Source organism: Leuciscus leuciscus (assembly GCF_965113295.1).
Source record: "Leuciscus leuciscus genome assembly, chromosome: 9".
NCBI classification, from domain to species: domain Eukaryota; kingdom Metazoa; phylum Chordata; class Actinopteri; order Cypriniformes; family Leuciscidae; genus Leuciscus; species Leuciscus leuciscus.
Genome location: NC_138733.1, coordinates 31,971,184 through 31,994,463, shown reverse-complemented (window position 1 = coordinate 31,994,463; position 23,280 = coordinate 31,971,184). Strand labels below are relative to the sequence as shown.

The 23,280-nt window shown below is 39.6% G+C and overlaps 1 protein-coding gene and 1 long non-coding RNA gene across 2 annotated transcripts in view; one reads left to right on the top strand and one right to left on the bottom strand.

Moving 5' to 3' along the window:
* Positions 1-23,280, top strand: part of LOC309506943 — an 87,554-nt gene that overhangs the window by 15,133 nt on the left and 49,141 nt on the right. The window lies entirely within an intron of this gene.
* On the bottom strand, positions 1,067-23,266 carry mtnr1ba (melatonin receptor type 1Ba). Its single transcript, XM_082180958.1, has 2 exons — positions 22,138-23,266; positions 1,067-8,566 (listed from the first exon to the last, which is right to left on the bottom strand). The coding sequence occupies exons 1-2, from the start codon at positions 22,334-22,336 to the stop codon at positions 7,698-7,700; spliced, it is 1,068 nt and encodes a 355-aa protein (XP_082037084.1). The 5' UTR covers positions 22,337-23,266; the 3' UTR covers positions 1,067-7,697.

The window sequence follows — 23,280 nt, the reverse complement described above, 5'->3', positions numbered from 1 at the left end:
GGCCTGTGGAGCTATAATAATGAGGAATTCAGACCCAAGCATTGCAGTTCCGCTTTATATAGACTACAAATGTATGATTTATATGTAAAAAGGAACAATTTAAAAGCATGATATGTCTCCTTTAAATCAACGAAGAGTAAAATATCATTGGTGACCTTCAATAACGCAGAATCAGTAAAGCTGCGAATAAACTTCTCTACAAAATCTTGAAAAAAAAAGGCAGTTTGGAGATTGGTCTGTAATCGTTGTATATTGCTGGAATATCAAAGGATGTTGAATTGCATGTTCAAAACTACTTGGAACAACTCCACTTGCTAATGAGCTGTTAATTATGTCACACTGGGTATTCATAAAAACTTCTTTACAAAGGCGTGGAGAAAAATTATCCAGCTTTTAACTGGGACACATCATCTTATGTTTTTCATTGCTTGTGTTTTATGACAGGTGGCAACTAGCATTAAGGTGCAAAAATGCCATCTACTGTGCTCTGGAGGCAAGCATATGCAAATGCATTTGCCCGTGTGACATCAATATCCCGTGTTACCCAGTATCAAAATAAGCTGTTTTTCTAGCTTGATTAAATAAATGCTTTGTTTATAATGATGAGGACGTTTTAAGCTAGGAAACATGCAGGATGTATTATTGGTAGCCTACAAAGACCTCTTGTGTGTCAAAAGATCAAGGTGAATTTGATTTCTCATGTCATGATCCCTTTAAAGAAACAGGATCTGGGAAAAAAAAATGAGAGATAGATGTGAGGAGACAAAGAAAAAGGTGAAAGAGTGATGTGTAGAGGGAGAAGTGATAAGGGGAGGGCATGATTGTAAGAAGGAGTGACACTCAAGAGAGATTGAGTGATGATGGAGAAATACGTTTGACAAGAAAAGGGGTTTGGAGGGGAGAAAGAAAAGACAATTTAAAAGCCCTTTGTTTAAGAATTCAGAGGAAAAGCGAACAACTGGAGGATAGAGGTGTTTAGGGAGAAAGAGGAAGATAGGGGTGTTTTTACTCCTTCGCCACATGTAGAGCAAAGAGCCAGAGCAAAGCAAAAACCGGACACTTCTTAAAAATAAAAGTTTTATTAACATGCAAAATCTTACACCAGCAGTCTTTTGAGAACATTTTAAGACCATGTCACAGTAATACATTAATTTTAGAGCCTCTTGGCCCTGTCTCCCATCAGTCCATTCCTCTTCTTAGCAATTTATCACTCATGCCGTCGTTTGTCCTGAAGATAATGCTATCTCGTTCCTTAAACGCACACATTCAAAAAATTCAAATAAAACAATCATGTTCATGCACATTCATTTTGCAGTATGAAATATCACAAGTGTTTGGGGCTGTAACAGTTTCACCCGATTAATGCTTTGATTTACTAAGTTAAGTTTTACAAACGTAGTACATCAGTTCATGTTCAACACGACAGCAGCATTACTAAGATGAGAGAGCTTACCTGACTAAGACACACTGATAAGACGCACCTGTTGGTTGAGATTACTTCAAGGGTTTATTCGTTTATCAACTTAATTTAGATCCTTAACTTGAGGTAACACAATCCGCACAGTGTTTTGTTCTTTTCTGGGGATACACAATTGAATAAAATTGCAAATAAATGAGCAAAGATAATCATTTGGCATAAACCATTTAAGTAAACTCAGTTAAGAAGACAGTTTAGTACTTGTTGTGGAAACTTGTACCATCTTTGTACCATTTAAAAAAATCATAATAAACTGGCCAAATACAGTACAATTACAGTGTTTACTGTAGATTCAAAGATCAAAATTGAAACTCACAGACTGGAAAATGGTATCAAAGCACAGAAGGTAGAAATAACAACAAACTTATTTTAAAAAAGAATTCATGAAAATAACAAATACATACAATAATAAATAGCCTATATTTCGTTCATTCTCAGCGAAGCACATCATATTTATTCCACCAATGGGAATGTCACTGGATAAAAGCTTTTCTTCAATTTTAAAGTAGGAGTACTCATCAATTCCAGGACAAAATATGCAGATACAAAGATGCCAGCACTCATCATTTACCAAGACAAATAGATTACTGAACAAGCATTTGTCATAAATACAGAGATTATTCATCATAGTCATCAAAAAGAAATGAGCATGTGATCTCGCCACAATACTCATTGAAATTACTAAGATTATTCTACTCTCATTGTAAATACTAAGATCAGGTCACCCATGAGAGAAACTGATATAAAATAGGAATACCCATAGAAACAGTACGTTATGCGAGCGCTCGGGCACTCTGTTGGAATACTAAGATATGGTGACTGATGGCGTGACGTGTTTTAAATGCATAGAGACACATGGAGTCATTCACTGTACTGCGACAAACTCCATTACTAAGATAACACTGGAACTGTAAACAGAACAAGTATGCCACTCTCTTTCTCTCGATATCTTTATTGTGCTTTTGAATCGCCCTCAGGGTGCAGCCTATTGTGTTTGTAATACTCCAGGTAAAGATGTCACCCACCTCACGTGGTCTGATATGAACTCACAGGTAAAATAGATGATTGTTACTAAGAACTTGAAATATTCAGGTAAACTTGAATTCTTGGTAAGAGTTTTTTTTTTTTTTTTTTTTTTAACACCCTGAGCACTAGGAGCATATGGTGTTTGGGTTTCATTAACACATTTCCAATTTTACTGTGATGCTAAATAAAAATTATTTTTAACAATGTGAAATAATAACATTAAGGAAGCCACAGTGCTAATGGTTCAACAGATTATAAAATTACATCAAATTGCAAGTCATACAATATTTAAAGACTGTAATATACTTAAGATTTCAATAAGTGCATTGATGTCTTTCATAAAGCATTATTACTCACTGCAATCAGAGTTGAAGCTCCTTTGGTAAAGGAGCCAAAAACCATTATGGTTCTTAGTATTTAACATTTGAGGCTTAAATTTGACCCTGAACTTGATCCACTGCTTACTGTGAATAAAAGTGAGTCCATGTCTATGACTCGGGAGGGAATTCACTATGAGTGATAGCGATGTTTATTTGTTTTAGCACCTGGGACACTGAAGGATCAGGTAATGGTGCGAACACAGCCACAAAATTAGTGCTGTATGGAATTTTCTAAATGCAATTCTGGATCATGTCAGTTGGTTTTGAGTGCTATGTGTGGTTCAACTGTATTTTGGGTGCTTATAGCACTGAAATGTTTTTTTTTTCTTCTTTTTTTCAGTGAATTCACCCCTAATTTTTTTGGCAGATTCTAGTTTTAAAAATTTTGAGGCTTAATACACAAGTTCACATGCACAAACAATACACACACATACACACACACACTGTTTAAAGTCTATTATTAAAGTTCCTATCTCTGGAAACTTCATAGAAATTTAAACGTTTCTTAGCAACATCCTTTTCAGAATAATATATATATTAAAAAAAAAGCTAAAAAGATGGTGGCACAGGTTGTGGAGATTCATTTCTAAAGACGAACACACAAACAGACAAAAACAACATTTAAAATAATTTCTTTGCATGAATGTCTGGAATAAATTGGGGCAAATTAGTAAGGCATTAGTAATGCTAATCTCTAGAAAAAGTTCTCCAAGGACAGAAGTTCTCAATTTCGCTGAATAGTTTTATTATTACCGTATTGTGCTCTTTGTATCAATGACGGTTTGTTGAAACCTGCCGATTGACAGTTCTACGTACTGGTCGGAACAGGTAGGCCTACTCTTCAAATGTCGGTGGGCTTTAAAACTGCGGTTAGCTGAATAAACGTGCAAGGGGCCATTTACACAGAACACTTCTTTTTGTTATTAAATTCGCGAAACATCGCAGTGTAGTAGAAAAGAGCGCATCATGTCGAGACGCTGTTTTAAAAGTTGAAATCCGTTCACGCCGATTTAAAAATGCTGCACGCACTCGCAAGACGCTGAAAAGGTAGCGTCAAATGCATCCGTCAAATGCATGTTTACATAGAAAAGCAAATTAGAAGCAATGCAGTGGAACATGAACGCGTGTTTTGAGTGAAACGCTAATTATTTTTCGAAGTTCTAAATAAAATAAAGAGTATTTGAGTACATTTGACAAGATAATACTATTTCAGTCTTTCTACTCAAGAAAAATCACATTTAAACGTGCAGTAAGCGATTTCTGAAAAATGCAGTTGAAAAGTGGATCAGATCGATTCACTGCAACACACTTGTAACCAATCAGCATTAAGGGGTGTATCCACTCATGATGGGGGAGGAGAGAGAGCACAGCGCACAAAATCAACATTAGCAGAACGACTATAGAAAGAGAGAAATGGCAAAAGAGGATAAGGCCATGTGTCCACCAAAGCGTTTTTAGACAGCATTTTTTTTCAGTTGAGACACTTTGCTTGTTATGATATGGAATATCCGCGAAAGTGTTACTAGTATCTCATTTCACACATATTTTGTTTCTGTGTTGATTCCATATTAAAATGTCGATACAATGTAATGTATTTTCTCTGGCTCTTGTTTTAAATGATTTTGTTCCATTATTATGCTTTACGCGGTTTCTACTCTATTATGCGGTTGGTCGGTGTGGTATTAGTCCCGCCCCTCCTCCACTGTGATTGGACGGTTGGGTAAAAAGTGACAGTGATGAGCGCTGCGTTTTACCTAAAGTTGAACATTCTTCAACTCTCGGCGACCTGTAAAAAACGCTGAACGCTCAGCGCCTCGTTACGCTCATGGCGTTTAAAAAACGAGGCGCTCCCATTGAAAACAAATGGAAAAATACGCCAGCCGCCTGAAAAAACGCTTTGGTGGACACACGGCCTAAGGCCAGGGGAATATAACTTTAAAAAGAATGGTTACGATCAGTTAAGAGGTAGGACCTGTGTTAATATCAGAGAAGCTTTTCAGCATGGAGAGACAAGGAGCGGGAACTGGAAAGGTCTGAAAACCAGACGCCGAGCTTGCTTTATTTCTTCTCTATCCGTGAGTAATGTTGGTCTTGCTGTGCTTCACAGAACTAAGATATGCTGTCTTCTGCTTGAATAATATACTTGTGTCATCTTTGCTTATACACTTGCATTATTATTATTATTAGCCTGGAACGTACTCCTCCACCGCTTAAAAAGTGTGTCCGAAAAGTGAGATAACATACTCCCAATATATGTTTTTTATTTAGGTTCCCATTTTTCACTATACCATCACTATAACCCCTTAATCTTGTCACATTTGTAAAATATTAGTTACTTGGGCTATCGTGTTACTGTATGTAGGAAGCTGTTCATGAAAACTGTTTTTTGTTTTGTTTTTTGGATGGAAGGCGCTCACAGAAAAAGTGATTTTAATGTAATTTTAAACCATTCAAGCATAAGAACACTCACACGCTGTTTTCTGTGCTGCGCATCCATATTTTATTACAGTTTCTGTACCTGAATACCTGAAAATCTTGTTTCAATCATATATCTTTATTCAGTTGTATTTATTTGTGTGATTGTTAATTTGTTTAATTGTGTTTGTCTTTAAAGGAGCTGTATGTAAGAATTGTATTTCAATTAATCATAAAATGGCCCTGATATGTCATTAGACATTAAGAAATCATGTTCATTTCAAATACTTATATCACTGACAACAGTAGTACGGCCAGGATATTGTCATTTAAAAAGTGAAGTTGCAGCCCTCAACTGATGTTGATGTTGTCATGTTGTGTTTTGGCCTGATGCTCCACCCTCCACCTATCTACCAATCACGAAGTCAGTAGTGTTTCGGCATCCGGGTTGCCAGCTCTGCTCTAGTTGAAAGCTCCTTGTAGCAGCCTACGTTCCTGCTGGATCCTGCAGCCTAACTGGCAACCTTGAGTCAGGGGGAGGGGGAGGGGATACACCGCTCTACAGTAATTTGAAAGTGATTGCAGTACCAGTTTTGGCCACAATCTTACATACGGCTCCTTTAATTGTGCTTGAAATTTATATTACTTACGCTAGTTGTTTTTGCTATTGTATTTTTAAACCATAGGCAAAAATGTCTTGTGTAAGTCTTCTTTAGCCTGTTGATTTTTTTTTTCATGGTATTCAGCTACAATGAAACGTTCTGCAATAAGACTTTGAATAAATCTAAATGATATAGGCTATATAAGTTTTTTTTTGTGTTTCTTTTTTTACCTAACTGCAATTGAAATTAGTAATCGAAATGAATCGGAATCAATTAAGAGATTCAGAATCGTTAACATTCAAACGATACCCAACCCTAGTCGTGACGTGTGTTGCCTGGCGTATACACTGTACGTGAATGTGGGGGGTGGAGGCATCAAGATAGCAGCGTGATCTTTTTGGGTAAGGGCATGTTAGTTTTGGTGATTTCAAATATCAACAGCGTTTACCAGACATCGCTTACTGCACCTTTAAGTTTCTATGTAATTATCTGTGAAATGTATTAAATTATTTGTGAACCTTTTTGTACCATAGCTAGTGTCCACAGCTTTTCATTATGGACAGATGGAATACAAGTACTGTGTAAGCAAAGTCATAAATCCTGCATTATTTGTGAAGTGAAACATGAGTGAATCTTTAAAAATATCAGATGCTTTGTATAGTGCATAAGGGACAGCCAGCCCCTCCTCCCCCTCACTCAATGCCACTGATATAGTTATGTTTCTCATGAAAAAATAAATAACAAAACCCCCGTAATTTTTAGTAACTGATATGATTGAGATGGAAAGTTTCCTCAGACTACATAAAAGTATCTATAGCTTAAGTGAAGATGAATGCAGTTTCGACTTTCTTGACCTATCAATGATTAAATCAGTATGAATTGATCATATATCAAAGCTACTTCTATATCTGGTATCTCGGTCCATCTTTAGTATTGTGGTTTGACTGAGACAAGAAACTGGCACTTTGAAGTGTGTAAATGTGTAAATATAAGAACATGTCCTTGCAGCATTTTGGCATATTCCCATATGGCTGCAGGAAGATTTCAACAGTGGGAGTTGCTCGTGTTGAGTTTGCATAGCAATAGGGGAGTTTTACAAGAATGTTGCTGCAGTGTTTTAGGGGAACGTTTGGATAACCTTTGCTGCAAACCTAAGGGAGCCCTAGTTTTACACTCTCTCCATAGAGTTTCAAATTAATTGGTTGCCTAGCACAAGAGGGAGGCTCTAGTGTACTTACAGTGCCACAAGTGCTAACGCTATTGGAGCACTGGGAAAACGTACGCCAAGGAGCTGAGCGGTCACAAATGTGCGAGCATTTGGGGAGCGTTTCTTTAACGCTGTTATATCATTAGGGAAGCACTTGTGAAACTGTGCGAGTCCTCTGTTTGGCGAGTGTTTATGGACGATTGTAGAAATCAGCCTCCTACTATCAGAGAGAAAAATAAGTTCTTTTCAAGGGGCGCATGTTTGGAGAACACGAAAATATTATGCAGTCTTTGTCATTGTCGAGCTTGCTTGCACCTTTTGTCTGGTAATGACTTATTGCACTGTTCTCAATCATTAGCATGCATTAATTAAATGTGATTGTAATACATGTGAGATGCAATTAATTCTTGTAATAACGAGGATTATCTGAATTTTATGGTTATTCAACAATAGTTTTTTTTTTGCAGACGGTGGTATCTAAAGTGAGACATACAAACGTTATTTTTAAAACATTTGTGGGTGCCATTTAAAACATTTTTGCAGCATTCTCTCTTTGATATCTATTTGTGAACAGCTGGATTGTGGGTGAATTATACTGTGTTCGCTTTGGGCTGATCGTCGTTGTTGTTGTTGCCAGGCGAATGTTTGTTGCTGCGCTCAGTCCCGCCCTTTGATGTCTCCTGCAGGAAGAGGCGTGGCTTACAAAGCGACAGAAGTATTCTGCGGTATTCTCTGCGGAAGTTCTGATTGAGCAGCCCATACACTACGGCGTTCAGGCAGGAGTTAAAGTACGCCATGAAATAACTGACCACAAACAGCCAATCAGGGATCAAGGGCGCAACATTGGGCGGGTCCACCGCTACAGCTAGGCCGATCAAATTCAGCGGCGCCCAGCAGACGGCAAACAGCACGAAGACGACGAACATGGTCAAGAAGTGGCGCAATTCATTCGGACGGAGGCGTGGCCTGACGTCGGTTGTGACCCGCCTCCTCACACGGAGCACCAGCACCCAAATCCTCAGATAACAGAACGTAACTACTGCGATAGGAAGCAGGAAATGCACGGTCACCACAGCGATGGTGTATCCCGCGCTTGTCGTCTGACTAAAGGTGCATGAATAAACACGGGGGTCGTACGTCAACGACCCCAGCGCCAGGTTTGGAAGAATGGCAAGGGCGGTGAGTACCCAGACTAACACCAGTAGCGCCAGGGTTCCGGCACGGCCGTAGATTTTCTCGTAGGTGTTTGCCTGACAGATGAAACAGTAGCGGTTGATGGCGATGGCAGTGATGTTGAAGATGGAGCCGATGACGCTCGCTCCCATCAGGAAACCGCTGACCTTACACTCCATCTCCCCCGGCAACCAGCCTGCGTGCAGCATGGCGTGCAAGACCAGAGGGTAGGGATAGCAAACCACCAGAAGGTCGGCGAAAGCCAGACTCACTACAAACGCATTACCTACAGGATACACACAGAGAGAAGGGGTTCAAATGCAAGGCCTCATGTTGTGGCATTAGAGCAAAGTCAATAATTTTTTGCTGCGTTCACATCATGTTAGGATTGCTATGGTTAGTAGTTTCTAAATCTTTACTGAACTCCAAATTACAAGTGGGAAATTTTTATTTTTTTATAGCTCTATCTTCACTGACTTGACCGTAAACCAGCAAACCAGGAAAGGCGCCTAGTCAGGTAACTACACTACCTTTCGAAAGTTTGGGGTCGGTAAGATTTTTTAAATGTTTTTGAAAGGTGTCCTTATGTCACCAAGTCTGCATTTATTTGAAAATACAGTAAAAACAGTAATATTGTGAAATGTCAATACAATTGGAAATAAACAGAGCAATTCCAATAGGGTCCTCACACCATTGGTCCTTGGGCCCTAATAACTGTTTTCTGTATTCCTGTGATCAAAGCTGAATTTTCAGCATCATTACTCCAGTCTTCAGTATCACATGATTCTTCAGAAATCATTCTAATATGATGCTCAAGAAACTTTTCACTGTTAAAAACAGTTGTGCTGCTTAATATTTTGTGGGAACCATGATAAATAAAATTACTTTAAAAAAAACTAAATCTTACTGACCACAAATGGTAGATTCAAAAGCTACAAATGGTTCACATATTACCATTTATATGACATTCTTCTTTCAGACGAATACAATCGGAGAGTTATATAAAAAAATGTCCTGGCTCTTCCAAGCTTTATAATGGCAGTGAATGGCCGTTTCTGTTTTGAAGTCCATAAAAGTGCATCTATCCATGATAAAAGTGCTCCACACGGCCCCAGAGGGTTAAATACAGGCCTTCTGAAGTGAAGTGATGCGTTTGTGTTAGAAAAATATCCATATTTAAAACTTTAGCGACTAAAATAACTAGCTTCCGGCAGACGGCCTATGCAAGTCGACTTACACCAAAAGAGTAACACTAGACAATGTATGACGTAGGATGTAGGAGTAGCGTAAGCTTTGACACCTCTCATGGTTCAATCAAACAGGGCTGGGCAACAAACTCAAGCTCCTCCGACATTTCTTTTTAAAAATTCTCGTTTTAGACTTCAAATACGTGACTAGTGTTTTGTTTTGCTCTATCCTCTGCCCTTCCGCGTTCATCATTGCGTTATACATCAAAGTTCTAGTGTTACTCTTTCGCCGTAAATCGATGCGTATGGCTGTCTGCTGGAAGCTAGTTATTTTAGTCGCTAAAGTTTTAAATATGGATATTTTTCTTACACGAACGAATCACTTCGCTTCAGAAGGACTTTATTAACCCCCCAGAGCCTGTGGAGCACTTTTATCATGAATGGATGCACTTTGATGGACTTCAGAACAGAAACGGCCATTCACTGCCATTATAAAGCTTGGAAGAGCCAGGACGTTTTTTTATATAACTCCGATTGTATTCGTCTGAAAGAAGAATGTCATATACACGTAAGATGGCTTGAGGGTGAGTAAATCATGGGGTAATTTTCATTTTTGGGTTAACTATCCCTTTAAAGTCAGTTAAAGGGATAGGAACAGCCCTTAAAGGGTAACTCTCGCCAAATTGCAACCTAGGCTATTTTTGTTAATCTACCCAAGTCAAACATTCGTGTAAAAGCATAATTAGAATGGAAACGCCACTTTTAAGTTTGACCGTATTTTCGTTTTCGGTCAAAATGCCTTGTGAATGGGAGTGCTAGGAGCACTTCTATGATAGCATCAAAATCGCTATTTTTAAAACACTAAGGAGGCTCGACACAACATGAAACTTTGCTTGAAGTATCACCAGGGGCTCTTCACATGAACTTGAGCATTGACTATATTGTTTGTGTACACAAAGTTCACTAAAAATAAAGGTTTTGTACGACTCACTTTATCAGTTAGTGTTTCCGGTGGCTGGAATTTTGTCAGTCAAAAGTAGTCGATCTTCGAATGCAACTTAACATGAGGAGAGTAAAGATGGAAAGATCTTTACTCTCCTCATGTTACGTTGCATTCGGAGATCGACTACTTTTTGCCTAGGATGCAATTTGGTGAGAGTTACGTGGTGAGATCAAGTTTTTAATGTTGTTTATGAGTATTTTCTCTTTAAAACTGCAGTGATCTAAAGACAGTCTCAAAAATACGTTTTGAAATCGCTGGTGTTTCTGACGTCACAAACTACCTTGTAACCAATCACGTCAACGTTCCGGCGGGCTTTAGCATATCATTAACTATGACCGCTCTGAGGCAGTGAAGTCTCAAGAGATGTCAGGTTAATCCCGGTATATTTTTGTGTATGATGTATATTACGATTTTATAATGAACTGTATACACCTTTCTCCACTAACGTTCTGAGTTTTTCCAAAGCATTTCTAAGGATACTGAGGCAGCGGTCTGACTCTGAGATGGTGAACGGGATCATGGTTTGTGTAACATTAGCAACACATTATTAGCTGTTTGATAACATAGTCAAGTAAAAGGCTAATCGTATGAATTACCGTTATGTATCCGACGTAAAGAGCGATATCATTGTGGAGTGTTTACCTCAGTAAGTTGGCCGATTGAATCTCTGAGCTGGCATGAGTGAGGGGAGGCGGGGATAATTTGCATATTCACAGAACCATGTATGCTAAATGAAGCAAGGGTGTAGAGTTACATTTAAGCTATTTTAATCATTTAAGCTGGTGGTGGTTGAGGAGAGATCCCCTGATATGATTGTAAAGCGCTTTGGGTGTACAGTAGTACATATGAAAGCGCTATATAAATGCCTCATTCATTCATTCATTCATTCATTCATTCATTCATTCATTCATTCATTCATTCAAGGCATGAATAATTTTGTTTCACAGGAAACAAATTTTAAATATGTAATTTTGGTGATCAAAGATGAGTTTTAAAGGATAAAATTATTGACTACAGCAGGAATTTAAAGCATATTAAAAACACCACATAGACATATAAACAACATTAAAAGCTTGATTTTCACCACAGGGGGACTTTAAGTATGTTCCTGTTTCATATTTCCCAGCAAAGCCATGGATATATATTAGTAGAATCCCTTAATAGTCCCACCTTGCAATTATGACAAAACATGTTCTTTAAAAATATATGAATTTACACCGTATCCTATACAAAAAGTTTCCACTTTCACACAATTTGTCTCTCCCCACTGAAAGAGAAAATGCTGTGTTTATATACAGCTGTATGGAGCAGGATTTTAAACCAATGAGAGTTAACTGTGGGCAGGGCTTCTCAGTGTGACGCCACATGGTCAGAATAATGATTTATTATGGAAGAGATGATGCCCGACACTGTATCACATCCCTTCTGGTTAGGACACAGCATTACAAGAAACATGGCACTGCTTTTGGACAACAAATTGCTCATTTCTTTTTTGTCAATTGCAATACAGACTCATGAGGTTCTTCAGATCCATGATATTATGACACTGAAGCAGCATTTATCTGCCACTAGAAAATAAAATTGGTTCCAGGTAATTTTAGAGTACATGCACTTACATGTACTTACTAAGAAAGTAACTATAATAAGTACATGGGGGACTGTAAAATAAAGTGCTACCAAAAAAATTTATGTGTGTTTTTGTACACGTTTTTACAAAAGTTTCTTGTGTAGAAACACACAAACACAAGGAAGGTTCAAGCAAGAAAGGAAACTTGACAACTGCACCTGATCTGTAGTTGACATATTGCGTGTCTGGGAGTGTGGGAGCATTTGTGTGTGTGTGTGTGTGTGTGTGTGTGCATGTGAGTGTGTAGGACAGGCTCAGGTGCACTAGTATTTTAACAGTGAGGTTCAGACAAAGTTCAAATCCATTAGATTAAGTGTGGTGTCTGTGACACTGAGTTTTCCTCTACCGTATACTGTATGTGTGTGCATGTTTGCCAGTCAGTCTCTTGCATGCATGTGTTGGGTGATGGTTTGTTGGAAGTGGAGACTGTTCTCTTCAGATCAAGTTGTATAAGCGTTTACACTACAGCACAGATGGAGTTCAGATATAGTTCAACACAGTACTCTACACACACACAATTGTATGCCTTAACCAATGTGTTACAGATCTCAAATAGGTTTTGTAATGGATACATAGATTTAGTGCATATCGATCGAATGAATCTGGGAAAAAGAGTCTATAGAAAGTAATCATTTTAGGTTAATATTCCATATCATACCTCATCAAAATGACTTATGCTCCATTCACACTGATTTTATCGATGGAGGTCACCAGGTCACTAGTAGCCATTCCTCTTGCTCTAATACACTGGTATAGATATTGCAGCAGTGCATTATATCTTATACAAGATGAATGACTATCAATGCATGAATCAAACACGCTTAAAACAGCAACAATTTCTGACACATTTTACATTCTTTTTAAACTGTTGCATCACAGGACATGCCCACATTGCATCACAAATGGTCACTGTCTCTTATGTCACCAGAAATCAAATAAAAATGATTTACGGTCCATGCAAATTGACGTCAACTTTCAAGCTGCCCATTTCCTCTTATCTCTATCCCTCTTCTCTTCAATTTTGCCTTCCTCATATGGATCTGTCAATGTCTGCTATCTTTCTCCCGCCCAGTGCCAATATCTCTCAGCGTATCTGATTTCCAATCCATCTTTTTTCCTCTCACTTATAACAACTCAATTCGCCTTCGCTCTCTTTCGTCCTTTCTCACAAGAAGATTAAGAGGCAAGAGGAAGAAAGCAGCTGGACTTTTATATGTTTTAATTGGTATGTCGAAATTCTGAGAGAGAAATTTGGACTAATCTCTTGTCTGGAAGCTAGGCCAGAATGAATGTTAACAGAGTTTAGCTCGACAGATGCCTAAGCAAAGAAACAAATAAAAATCGGCATTAGTAGAGCATCAAACAATCACACACACACACACACACACACACACACACACACACACACACACACACACACACACACACACACACACACACACACACACACACACACACACACACACACACACACACACACACACTTGTGCTCATTACTTCTGTGAACCTGCCACATGCTGTTGTGAGGACGAGGGTGTGAGGAATAATTTTTCAGGAGATGAATATTGTGCCAACTATTCAGATACTTCCTGTGAGATTTGGGCTTTAACATTTGGAACAATATAAAGTTTGTTAGCTAAACATATGAATGTGTAAACTGCTGCCTTCACACACTCAAACGCACATTGGTCACCAAGCATTTACATGCTTTTCAATTACTGCACCACTTCATCAGATGTTGTGTCAACCGAAACCATTATATTTCATAGAATATTGCAAAATTCATTTTACAGGGAATGCACGAACTGTTAAAATGTATATATTCAAAGCTAAGTTGCTTTGGATAAAAGTGTATGCCAAATGCATAAATGTAATGTGAATTGCTTTCTGTCATTTGAAAGACATCTGGTGTCCGGTCTACTGCGTTTCCCTACTTTAGAAATATCCCCAGTAAAGAATGCAAATAGGGATTAGAAGTGAAGACAAAGGGTGAAAATAAAGTTTTAAAGCACCCAATTGAAAGAGAGAGAGAGATTCAAAGTGTATTCCAGTGAAAAAAATCATTAGATTTTCATTAAATTAAATTGGAAGACCAGATCTGCACTGTCTGTTGTCTGTTGTGTGTTTTTTATTTTTTTTATTGCGAGATCAGAACAAAATGAAAAAGCAAAAGGCCCAGAAATACAACTAAAGCTGTTGTAACAGAAGCTCCTGTGATAACGTCACATTAAACATTTCCAAGCTTTACAAATATTTTACCGATGATAAATGTAGAGCAGAACATAACATTTCAACTGGTTATACCAGGAGTAAAGGGGGTAATAAGAGTGGTGCAGTGATGACATATTTTTGTAGGCCAACCCTGGCATGGCATTACCGTGGTTCCGTCGCCAAAAACCCAATAGGGTAATCTGTGATAAGTGATGATCTTCACAAATGAACACAACTTTTATGAATTTTGAAGCGTAAATACAGTCGGTAGAAGTCAAAAGCTATAAACGACCAAAACAATAGTTGCAAGACTTCAGCGTCACCATCACAAAGCATTTTAAAACATTTTAAAGAAATCTGAGAGATTTCTGTCCCTCCACCGACAGACCACACAACTACCAGGTTGACGAGATCATAAAACTAATCCATTTGAACTGAGCGGTTTAGTCCACATTTTTTGAAGAGACACAATTGCTTTTTATTATGAACAGATTGAATTTAAGCTTTTATTCACATATAAACATTGATCTGGGAATATAAACAATAGCTCAAACGTTCTGCGTAACACATGAGAATGAACCTCATTGGTTCTTGCAGAAGCTCAAACGTGCTGCGTAACTCAAGAATGAACCTCATTGGTTCTTGCTAAAGCTCAAATATGCTGAGTAACACGAGAATGAACTTCATTGGTTCTTGTGGAAGCTCAAACGTGCTGCATAACACACGAGAATGAGCCATGGTTCATCGAACATGCTCATCGCTAGAAGACTCAAGCCCACCCTCCGATGCAGCAATCGACATCGGATCCTCCGCAGGAGCTCCGAATGAGATGCTGGGTCCCCCATGAGAAGGACCCACGGACTCAACGGGAAACTCAATAGCTCGCGATGTGCGTGAGGAGTGGCAGGCCCATGGGGACAGGCCAGGCGGGAGAGCTCCCACTACAATTCTCAGATCACCCTGCTTATTAAACGAAGAGGCTCTCTGCAGTGAGAACAGGGAATAATGGAGGGGACTCCACCTTTTTCAAGGTCTAGATCTTAACATCTCGATGGCCATGTCTTCACAGTGAGACCATGGACCATCAACGAAAGCTGCCTCAGCATGTTGATAGCCCAGGCACATGAAGCAGCGATCGTGGCTGTCAGGCAGGGCCAGGAAACGACCGCATATCTTGATAAACACGCAACATCACCCGTGTTTTGCTCTTTTAGGGAAACTGCCCTTTTTTGTGCTATTTGCTAAACTATCAACCTCAGCTTGGAAACAACTGACCTAAGTGCCGCGGCAGGAGCGTTAACTTGTGCTCGTGAGAGAGAGTCATTCTCCACGATGACTGGCCGAGAAGACGTAACGTAAGATGAGATGGAAGACATGCGTAACACCCGTAGACTTTACAAGATAAACACGATAACATCACGTTCATGTTCTCCTCACAATCATGACGGTAGACATAGGATCCACAGCCAGATAAATGAGTACAGAAGCCCTATGATAACAAAGACCATCATTTGAAGTGTCACAAAATGCTGAAATTATCGTACATTATGGGATTTTTTTCATTACTGAATCGTACATTGTAGAGGTCAAAATTATCGAACAAATATGATAATTATTAATTATCGTACGTCTGGCAACACTGGCTCTGAAGCAAAAAGCTGAATGAGTGAGTTGCCGGCCAGCTTATATATCTGTATGTCTGGGGGAGTGGCTTGGCATGCAAATCTCACTCACCAATCTTAATTGGCCCGTTTTCTTACCACCCAAAGGTGATTGGGCTCCCAAGTGAGACCCCATAATGTTAGTATTGACGTAGCGTTGCACGTGACTGACTGTCACGTCTTGGCAAGTATTCTCGTAAACATAGTCAGATGTGAACGTAAACAGTTAAGGAAGAAAACGCATGTGTATCACTATACTGGATCTGTGCATCAGCTATTTAAGTGACAGCAGCCTTCAGGTTATTTCTGATAGCGCCTCTGCTACATGATCAAAGCTGTGACATTTGAGTGCATGAAGTGTCTAACATTCCACACTTCGCTTTTTTTGGTTAATTAAGTGCATCATCCAGGTTTCTTTTTGGAATTTTCAGTGTGAACAAACTTCTCGCACTATTTATACTACAAAACGTGATAGAATAGTGCATAAGTATGCAAATTTGGATGCTCCTATGATCTTCCCCAAACAGTTCACTAATGCTTCGCTTGTTTGTCCTAGGAACCAATTCGATTAAATTGAAAGCAGGAGGAGTTTCCTGCATCTCCTCTCATGTCTCCAACAGAGTTTCAGAAAAAGAGCTCAACAATGTTTCAAAATGTGATCAGATTTCCCAAGGTACAGTAACAGCCAATTTCATTTTGCATCATGCAGAAAATTCTGAGAGGAAGTGGATATTTAAATCGGACATCCCTGAGAACACCATTAGGTGTTTTGAGCCACCGCTGAGCATTAAAAGTTTCCTCTGGGTCTCTCTCTCTCTCTTACATTAACATATGCAAAGCCTTTAATTAAACAGCAGCATAACAGAGAATGCTCACACACATACACACACACACACACACACACACACACACACACACACACACACACACACACACACACACACACACACACACAACCATTAATGATAGCAACGAAAGGTAGTGCTTAGTCAACATGAATGTTAATTAAATCTCTAATGACCCCAAACTAACTAGGACTTCACCAACACAATCACTATTTCAAACATGATGGGATCTACCAGGGTAGCATCTCTCTTTTGCCTATCCAAATGTGTGTGTGTGTACTGAAGATAAATTAACGTAGATGTAAAGTGCTTCCATTGTCGCATCTCTGCAGGCAATGTCCTCAGGGACTTTGTAATCTCACTTGACACCAATAACCCTGTATATGAGGAAATGTTAGTGTTTGTGGAAGTGGGTGTGTGTAGAAAGGAGTGGCTTTGTAGGATGATCAAAGAGCCTTGTTTCAAACGGCCACACACACACACACACACACACACACACACGTGCATGCAGAAAACGCTAAATTGTTCTTTGTCAGCTACGGATCACGTTTCACTGCACGGCGCTGACGTGACCGGTCTCCGTTGACACCGATGCTGTTTTTGACTGACCTCTGCAGTCTGTGTTCCATAACGTTTACACCTCGACCTCTACGCTTCAGATTCTGTTTGCACCAATCACTTTCACAGCTCTTAAACTCTGACCTCTCCCTCTCACGCTTTTTACAGAAATGACAATCTCGTTGCAGGTTTTTTGTGCACAGCAAAAAAGTGACAAGAGGTCAACCGTTAAGCTTCGAACAGAATAGCCTTAATGGTTGCAGGAAAGAGAAAAGACTCGCAGAACGATTTTTCTCAGAATTTCACATTTCTATTCAGTGTTGTGTCCATTGTATGGACAAATAACACCCACTTTTTTTTCTCCAAAATAGCTGCTTTTGTGTTCCACAGAAGAAAAAAAAAAAGGTTTCCTTTAAAAGTCTCTTTAATGCTTCACTCCTCACATTTTTATGCATCAGGAAACGTTGTCATAAATGACGTGAAAAGCCCTTTACTGCACTATTACCCTCACTCCCTAGAGAAAATAACACATCCTTTTTTTTCTCTAGGTAATTACACAGATGCAAGGGCTGGACAGAAGTATGGGCGTGTCCTATCATCTCATTTGCATACAGTGTCCCTAGACCCAATTGAGTGCAACAGTCGGGTTCTGGAAGTAAAATCTCATTTTCATTCATTTTCTCCATAGGGAAATTGTTTTTGAGCTACAACTTATTAACCTTTAAAGACAGACCTACTGTGAGCATTATAATTTCAGCTTATTTTTTAAATAATTGTGTTTAAAGGTGCAGTATGTAATATTGACAGCAAGCAGTTGAAATAATTCCCCCGCCTCCTCAGACTCGATGCTCGATGGGTTGCCAGATTGAGGACATGCAACCAGAGTGAGCGCAATTGACAATGGAAGGCTAGGAGACTTACACACTAGTAAGTTGATGAGTTGATTTATCAGGGTTTTAATATGCTCCCATTCATAAAGATTTTTAGATGGATGCTGAGGCTTTTTTTGGTCAGGTAGAATCTTTCCCTGGTGCTATTTTGCAGTTCCAGAAAACAATTCCACCACAGAGCAGGAAAAACCTAGTCTAAAGTCAGTGGTGTGTTATACAGATGCTATTTTAAGGGCGCATGCTTGGCCATAATGTAGCGTGTGCACAACGCGCATACACTTTGCTTCTCTCATCTACACACAGACGCAGCAGTTGACATTTTTGCAAACCATACATAATTACAAGGAAAAATATTCCACACAAGGGAAATCATTGTGGTGTCCATTAAGATGTGAAAAAATAGGCATAAATCTAGCTTACACATTTACCCAAATTATTATACGCCTGTTAAACCGCAGCTAATTTGGGTGGGTTTCTCCCATCCCTATACAATGTCACTTCTCTGCCTTTATGGCTCCTGGTGTGCGCCTGGCAAATCCGCCGTTATAATAGCATGGAACAAGCGCGCCTGCTCTTAAAGGGAATGTGAGATGTCGCTCTGATTGGTTTATTTCACGTTACACCCAAACCACACCTATGAGTAATGTAGCAACTTCAGACCAACCCATTTTAGATTTGCGTCGGGCGCAAGAGTCATTTATCCCACCGGTATAATAGCAACTGCGCACGAGATCCGCCCACAAAGTTACTTGCGTTTGATACTTGCATTTCAGATTGTTAAAATAGGGCCCTTTATGTTATTTTTATGCTTTAATACAGTCCAAAAAAAAAAAATTACATGCAGCACCTTTAACAGCGGAATTCCTTGTGAAAAACTACATTACCCATGATGCTGTACAGAAAAGTACACCAATCAGAGTAAAAAAAAGCAACGCGTTAGCTCCGCCCACTCCCACGAAGCACAGCGAATGACGTCATCGATTCGATCTCTCTACGCTCTTAAAATACTTAAATGTGTGTATATATGCATATTTTGCAATGAACTTAAAATACTTTGTTTTTATATAAATTATCAACATTTGTCAAATAAATAGTACATAATAAATAGTTTTATATTTCTCCACTGTTTTTAATTCGATTATGCGGTACGAAATGCTTCATGGGATTGTAGTTCTTTCCCTCACTAAAGCCGTTAAGTTCACAGTCTTGTCCCTTTGTCTTTTTGTCTGATTTTCAAAAAAACGTTTTTGCTTCAAATCAAAGTTTGTACAGTTGTGATTCACCTCATAGCTGATTGGCTTGGTTCATGGCTTATAACGCTTTTCTAAACCCCTATGGGAAAAAATGGATGGAAAGAACACTTCCGGAACCAGGACACTAATGCAGGATTTCATTCCCACCAGCACTGCACAGCAAATGGAACCTTTAGGAAAACTAAACACATCTGATGTATTAATCAATACTACCTGCTCCTGCTGTTGATCCAGACACAGCACAACGTCGGGCATGTAAAATAACATAAAAACAACTGTGCCATCATTTGAGCACTCATATACTTGTGCTATACCCTCATGCAAATTAATCATCACAGGTCAAAGTGAAGGATGTAGTCAATGGTGACAGACACACGCAACATTAATCGCATGTCCTTCAAATATCTATATAGAGCACCAGCAAACTCATCACTCTATGCTAATGAGACACTGAATGTCACCTTGAGGTCCTCACAAACACACACAAGCAAAAGCCCATAACACGAGAGGTCAAAAACCAAATCTAATTGCCTAAATAAACACCAGCTCAACAGACATGAACTTCAACAGTGAAGCACTGGATTGAAAGCATGATAGAGATGAAGAATAAGAGAGAAAGGGAGTGTTTAAGGGGGGAATGACAGCAACATTTCTGTCATTTCGGTCTCTCTTCATCCGTTTGAAGACAACAATGTTTTGTTTGAGAGCTGGAGTGCAGGGCTGTGCTGGTAAACGGGCACATTGCCGTGTTTACCGTGGCTTTGTTAAGACAGTGATGGGATGATGCCACCTGCACATTTCAAGATAAGAAAATGTCAAAAATCTCCAAAGACACAATGACATGCACGGAAAAGCTCTCTCTTCCCATGATCCTCGCTCTGTCTGTTCTCACTCTCACACACTCAATATTGCTGATGACTATTACAGAACACAGCTGACATTTCAAACTCTGACCTAATAACACAGCGCTGAATGCTTTGACAGACTGCCTGTTTGGAGATATTGCAGTTCACATCTGTGTTTACCTGCTCTCACTTTTTCTCTGTCTTTTTTCTGTTCCCATTGACAGTTTTTCATTTGCTCTAGTAAGCAATGAAAAGCTGAAATAAAAAAAACAACAAAAAAAGCATTTTAAAACCCCATCTGTCCTTCAGAAATAACAGAAGACGAGAACTCTGGCATTCTGAGGTCAGATAATGCAAATTATAAAGAGAACAAAAGAATATTTTAAAACAACCCTGGTAATTTCACTGTCTTTTTCTCTCTCTGGCATTCTTTTTCAGTTTATTTCATTGTCCTTTGCTTATCCCTTCATTTTCCCTCACATGACCTTTTTTTTCTTTTGGAGAATGAACATGCTTTCTGAAGTTTTGATTTGTCTCTAACATTTCACCACATAAAGACATTATAGCTATGTGAAGCCTGAATCTGGGAAGCACTGCCAGATTGTAATACTGAAAAAATGCAAATGATGATCCATAATTTAAAACCATATGGTCCTTCATATTAATGAATGGGGGACTCCAATAAAAATAAAAAAAAGAAGCTTTTTCTGAGTGGAATTAACAATAATTGCTTTGCATTCTCTCTCACGCTCTCTTCACGCCAACACAACAAGAATCATATTGGAGGTAAATTAAATCTGGGATATTGCTGTTTCAGACCTGCAATTCATTCTCAGATACACGTGTATGTAAATTGTATTTCACACCAAATGAGATTTATATTTTTGCTTGGAATTATACAATTGTATCCAAACATACATTAATCATCTTCACAAGCATATACCACCACTCTCTGGCTCGCATTCACATGATGTTCCTCAAACAACCGTTAAAGTATCACTGTCAGACAGCCTTGAGTGCACAATGTTATTCTCAGGCTCTGACCGTCTTTGATATCTGTGAGTTATGTAACGTCAAACCCTCTCATGTCCGTGAAACATGTTGTTTTTTTTCTTGACTAAATGCATCAGTGGGCAAATAGGACTACAAATCGGAAGGTTATTCTATGTATTTAACTGACATTTAAAGCTAAAATATCAAACAACATTTTTTTACAGACATTGGGTTTGTGTCAGTTTAAAAAAGATTATACATTTTAGAAAATATTTTACATTTAAAGACCCAAAAGTATTTAAATAATCAAATGCCGAGTCAGTCTTTATATGACAGATGGTGAAAATCACTACTCTCATTTTGTTTACTTTGAACGAGACAGTCATTCATGTGTACAGTGCACGTGAATGGTAGGTAACCCTGTGAATGAAGCACTAGGTTTATTCTTGAATTTATCAGTGTGGCAAGACAGCGGTTCACAGTATTAATGAACCTCCTCTTATACTGCAAATGAATCATACGAGTATTATCCTAATAACTCCTTGTCATGAGCCAGTGGATGAGAATCATTCACTGGCTCATGACAAGGAGTTATTAGGATACACGGGCTTTTAGGCGCCATTCACAAGGGACGCGTTTTTTTTTTTTTTTTTTTTTTTGAATTGTATTTTAACTTTGATAAAGGCGTCTTGGAATGCGTTACGTTACCTTTGCAAGAACGCGTCCGGTGTTAACATTCCCTCATCTTTCAGTTAATTAATGTGGACTAAACGCGCGCACTCACCCGCGTTTCTCAGTTTTCTATTTCTGAGCACCGAGATGATCACCAGCACGTTACCGAGCACATCCACCACGCTCGTGAAGATCAGCACACCGGCCAGCACCATGACGACCCATGCTGGCCGCGCGCCCGCTCCGCTACCCCAAGCGCGACCCTGCCCGACTTCCGTCCGGTTCCTGACGAGAGAGACATTCTCGGGCATGTCGAATAAACTTCACCCTCTCTCACCAAAAACACGCTCGGTATCTTTCTCACGAAGCTTCAGTCATCTTCACCTCCGTCAACAATTACACATTTCCATATTCTCAGCAATCCTTGGGAAGCTCGGTGACGGGTGCTGTTTTCTCATTAATGTGCCACATGAAACTGTCTTGACTGACGATTATCTTCAACTTCACGGTGCTCGCTCTCTCCCCCTCGCCGCGCGCCTTTTAAAACTCACTCATGGCGAGAGCGCGGCGACGCACGAGATGGTCTCGAGCTTCTCGCTCCAGTCGCGTGCGCTCCGCTGTTTGCCATTGATAACTGAGGGATCACGCTGGCGTGGGTTCACTCCTAATTTCCCTCCTCTTCTCCTTCAGCGTATTTGCATTGAATCGAGCTGAGGCGCCTCCAAAAAGCTGTCAAACGTTCAGCTCGTCTGTATGCCCAGTCAGTCAGACTTCATTTATTTATTAATTCACTCGGTGGCGACGGAATCCGATGCGCGAGGCTCCCGTTTCGGATGAATTCCCGCCTCAGGACTGTGAAACCTTTAAGTGCTGTATGTTACTGGTTTTGACACCAGTGTGTGTCGTTAAAAACGGTTATCTTCATCTAATACGGTGGTGTTCGCGTTTGAGGAGCAAGAGAGCCGTTAAATAAAAGAATCCAACTTAGAAAATAAGCCTTTCTGAACAGTAATTCCGTGTTTCCCGCCTCAAAGGGACTCCCTAAGCGACTCAGTTAGCACCCGTCGGGTGCACGCGAGCAGATCCGAGTTTCCGGTCCAGTTCTCGGTTAAGTCCAATTAAACGGTAGCTGGAGAGACGTACGTCGCCTTCGACCCGCTCTGCACGGCCGGTCTCTTTCGGTCCCCTCATTGAGAAACAAAATCTGTGAGCGCGCGCCACCGCTGTTTACAGCTGCCCCGTTCACACATCACGC